Source organism: Dipodomys ordii, unplaced genomic scaffold, assembly GCF_000151885.1.
Source record: "Dipodomys ordii isolate 6190 unplaced genomic scaffold, Dord_2.0 Scaffold7, whole genome shotgun sequence".
NCBI classification, from domain to species: domain Eukaryota; kingdom Metazoa; phylum Chordata; class Mammalia; order Rodentia; family Heteromyidae; genus Dipodomys; species Dipodomys ordii.
In genome coordinates, this window is record NW_012267223.1 from 20,184,627 (window position 1) to 20,188,540 (window position 3,914).

At 49.3% G+C, this 3,914-nt stretch overlaps 1 protein-coding gene across 1 annotated transcript in view; it reads right to left on the minus strand.

Moving 5' to 3' along the window:
* Pip4k2b (phosphatidylinositol-5-phosphate 4-kinase, type II, beta) overlaps positions 1 to 3,914 on the minus strand; it is a gene marked incomplete at its 5' end in the record, with an annotated part of 19,828 nt that overhangs the window by 5,888 nt on the left and 10,026 nt on the right. The window contains 2 exons of the mRNA XM_013037102.1: positions 2,450 to 2,563; positions 2,995 to 3,033. Coding sequence (XP_012892556.1) covers positions 2,450 to 2,563; positions 2,995 to 3,033 — 153 coding nt within the window. The remainder of the gene's footprint in view (positions 1 to 2,449; positions 2,564 to 2,994; positions 3,034 to 3,914) is intronic.

Below are 3,914 nucleotides of genomic sequence, written 5' to 3' on the forward strand. Positions count from 1 at the left end.
CGGAAGTGGTGCTGTAGCTCAAGTGGTAGAGCGCTCGCCTTGAGCTGAAGAGCTGAGGGACAGTGCCCAGGCCCAGAGTTCAAGCCCCATGACCGACCAAAAAAAAAAAAGAGGACTGCAGTTCAAGGACAGCCTGAACACAAAATTAGACTGATTCATTTCAACTAGCAAGTTGAGCGTGATGGTTCATGGATCATGCCTGCCAGCTACGTAGGAGGCATAGGTAAGAGGATTACAGTCCAGGTTGGCCCAGGCAAAATGTATAAGAGCTTATCTGAAAAGTAACTAAAGCAAACAAGAAGTGAGGTTCACATGGTAGAAAATGTGCCCGGCAAAGTATAAGGTCCTGAAATCAAATCCAATATAACCAAAAAGAAAAAGAAAAGAAAATGATAGATATTATGCAAACACCTCTTGACTTACAATGGTATCATGTCCAATAAACCTAATTGTAGGTTGAATACATCCTAAGACAAAAATGTACCTAAAGCTGGGGATGGTGACACACACCTGTAATCCCAGCACTCAGCAACAGGAGGATTTGAAAGCTCAAGGCCAGCCTGGGCTACATAGTAAGACTCTGCCTCAAAACAAAAGCAAAACCACAATAAAAACAAAAAAAAATTCATTTACTGTGCTACTCAACAGGTGAGCCTGCATTAAACATGCTCAGAACACTTATACTAATCCACATCTATACAAAATCAGTTAATAACACTATTAGCTATTCCCTGAGGAATATGAGCTGGTTCTGCTCATAGATCACATGACTGACTAGGTGCTTGGCTCACTATGAGAGTTTCCTGCTGTTAGGCACTAGCTAAGTAAAGGCCAAAATTCAAAATATGGTTTTTCCTGGGTATGTTTCACTTCTTTACCACTATAAAGTTTAAATTACCATAATACAGAAATCATCTGTATTTTACCAAAATAAAACAAAACCAAAAAATAAAACAACCCCCACCAAAACAAAAACCTTTTGTTTTTTAGGGTATGGGGCTCAAAATCAGGCCTCAAGGGGCTGGGAAGGTAGCTCAGTGGTAAAGCGCTTGCCTTGCATGCTTGAGGCCCTGGGTTCGATTCCTCAGCACCCATAAGCAAAAAAACAAGCCGGAAGTGGCGCTGTGGCTCAAGTGGTAGAGCGCTAGCCTTGAGCTGAAGAGCTGAGGGACAGCGCCCAGGCCCACGACCGGACCCAAAATTTAAAAAAAAAAAAATCAGGCCTCAAATGGTCATTTGGCATTTTCACTCACAACTGGCGTTGTACCCCTGGAGTCATGCCTCTAGATCTGGATTTTTGCTGGTTAACTGGAGATAGGAATACTGATGATTTGTCTGTGCAGGCTGGCCTTGAAGATCTGAAGTCCTCAGATCCTCAGATCTCAACCTCCCAAGTGCTAGGTTCCATTGTAAACCACCATGCCCAGCTCCGTGTTTACTAAAAGCACTGACTTAGGGGCTGGGAAGGTGGCTCAGTGGTAGAATGCTTGCCTTGCATGCATGAGGCCCTGGGTTTGATTCCTCAGTACCATATAAGCAGAAAAAAAAGCCAGAAGTGGCACTGTGGCTCAAGTGGTAGAGCGCTAGCCTTGAGCTGAAGAGCTGAGGGACAGCGCCCCGGCCCAGAGTTCAGGCCCACAACCGGACCCCCCAAAAAAAAAAAAGTAGCCGGGCGCTGGTGGCTCATGCCTGTAATCCTAGCTACTCAGGAGGCTGAGATCTGAGGATCACAGTTCAAAGCCAGCCCGGGCAGGAAAGACTGTGAGACTCCTATCTCCAATAAACCACTAGAAAACCGGAAGTGGCGCTGTAGCTCAAGTGGTAGAGCGCTCGCCTTGAGCTGAAGAGCTGAGGGACAGCGCCCAGGCCCAGAGTTCAAGCCCCACAACCGACAAAAAAAAAAAAAAAAAGTAAAAGCACTGACTTAGCATGCACGAAGCCCTGGGCTGGTAAGCAAAAGAAAGCTGGTAGCTAAGCTATCAGGAGTCCAGAAGACAGCACCTGTCTCCTGCAGATGAACTGCTCCACAGGAATTTCCATCATGACTGGAAATGTGCTGGGGGAGTGGAGATTCAGAGGCAGACAGAGCCTGCAGGACAATCTCAATGGCTGGCTGCCTACTGCTCTGATGCTGAATGGCCTTTCACTCCCTGCAGGGACACTGCCAGAAGGGGAGACTGAAGAAGGTGTGGCGCTGAACCAGTGTAGAGACTGAGCAAAGTGTTCCAAATAGGGTTACCAATGTTCCACTGACATAGCAGAAAGTCCACTTGCACAAGCTTTAGGGGCAGGTACTAACCTGTGTCCACCTGGCTCACACTACCACCCTTCTTTTGGCTGAGCTCTCAGAAAGGGGTCAGTTCCACTTGTCTGCAGGTTACAGAGGCGCCTGCGGTGGGTTCAGGAGCAATCCCTTTGGGTCAGGGTCAAGACAGGGGTGAGTAAGTACCTCAACATCCCGCTTTAGTTTCTCCAGGAAGTTCTTTTTACTCTCCTCTCCCACGTGCAGCTTCTGCCCTTCATTGAGGAAGTCATTGTCTTTGAACGTTGGCAAATCCTTAGCCTGGGAGAGTGACAGCAGAGCTAGGTTAGGCCAGCCGATTCGCTTGCGCCTTGGGGAACAGCGCAGAAGGAAAGGGAAAGTCTTTGGCATCATGTGCTCCTCCTGCTCAGTCCACAGCACAGGTGACCACAGGCCTGGGCTTGGGACAGGCAGGGACAGCAATTTATGGCACATGCTAGACAAGGAGAACTAGCCAAAGGATCTTTTCCTGCTGGGCCTAGACTAGCTGCTTCAGTCTGAACGGTGCCATAGAAACCCTCACCATAAGAATCCAGGGAATGGGGGCAGAAGTGAAGGCTAGAGAGCTAGCCCATGCTGAGGATACAGTGCATGTCTAGGTGCTAGGCTCAGTAGGGGTGATGAAGCAGACAGGATGACTGACAGCAGGTGTTTGTGATTTCCAGTGACCCTTCCATACTTCCACAGCGTACCTTTTCCTTGTCACTCGCTTCTCTGGCAACAGTTGAACCCTGAAAAGATAAAAGCCATCAGAAGGCCCACTGGGCAAACTCCTTGAATAAGCAAAGGTGTGCCAGTCTTTGGAGAAAGCTGGCAAGCAAGGAAGGAAGGGGCCAAGAGGCAGAACTGGTCCACTCTCTGGCATAGTGACTTCCAGAGCCCTCATTATGGACAAGATACATGGCAGGCACTCAGCAACAGGACTGTGCTGGAGACAGTCCTTGCCCTCTCAGAACTTTCCTCCTAGCAGTGGCTACACAATTCACTACAGTGGGGTAACTGTGCAGGCATAAATGGTGTTACCTATTCATCCAGTCAAGTGACACGAGACCCGTGTAGCATGAGAAGGGGTAGAGGCCACGCCTACTTCCTGAGCTCAGAAGGAAGCAGGAAGTGAGCAAGGGGAGGGAAAGAGAAGGGGGGCAGATCTGTTAGGAGAGAACCTATTCAGGCCATGTCTATACAGTCCTGGGAGGGGAGGAGCACAGGCCCTGTAGGGATGCTAAGGAAGCCAGTGTGCTACAAGCAGTATGAGGTAACAGCAGTCCAGAAGCCGGGTTCACGAACAACACAGCCCCCTGGCTAAAGGCACCAGGGTGGCCTTCTCTGTGTCTAGAAATGCACTTGTACTGTCATTCCAAGCAGCCTGGACACATGCCAGAGTGTGTGTCAGCACAGCCTGTCCCCATCCTGCTGCCCTGGGTGTGCGCATCCCACAGACAGAAGCTAAGGATCATCAACTGTTACATGCATATGGTGCCCCGTTAGCTGAACTTCAAACAGACTCTGGTTGACAAGAAGTAGGGAGAGCGACTCTAAAGTTGCCATGCACCCAGCTTTCCCAGTTCTGCGGAGGTGAAGTGGCAGCCCTCCCCCCCCCCCCCCCCCCCCA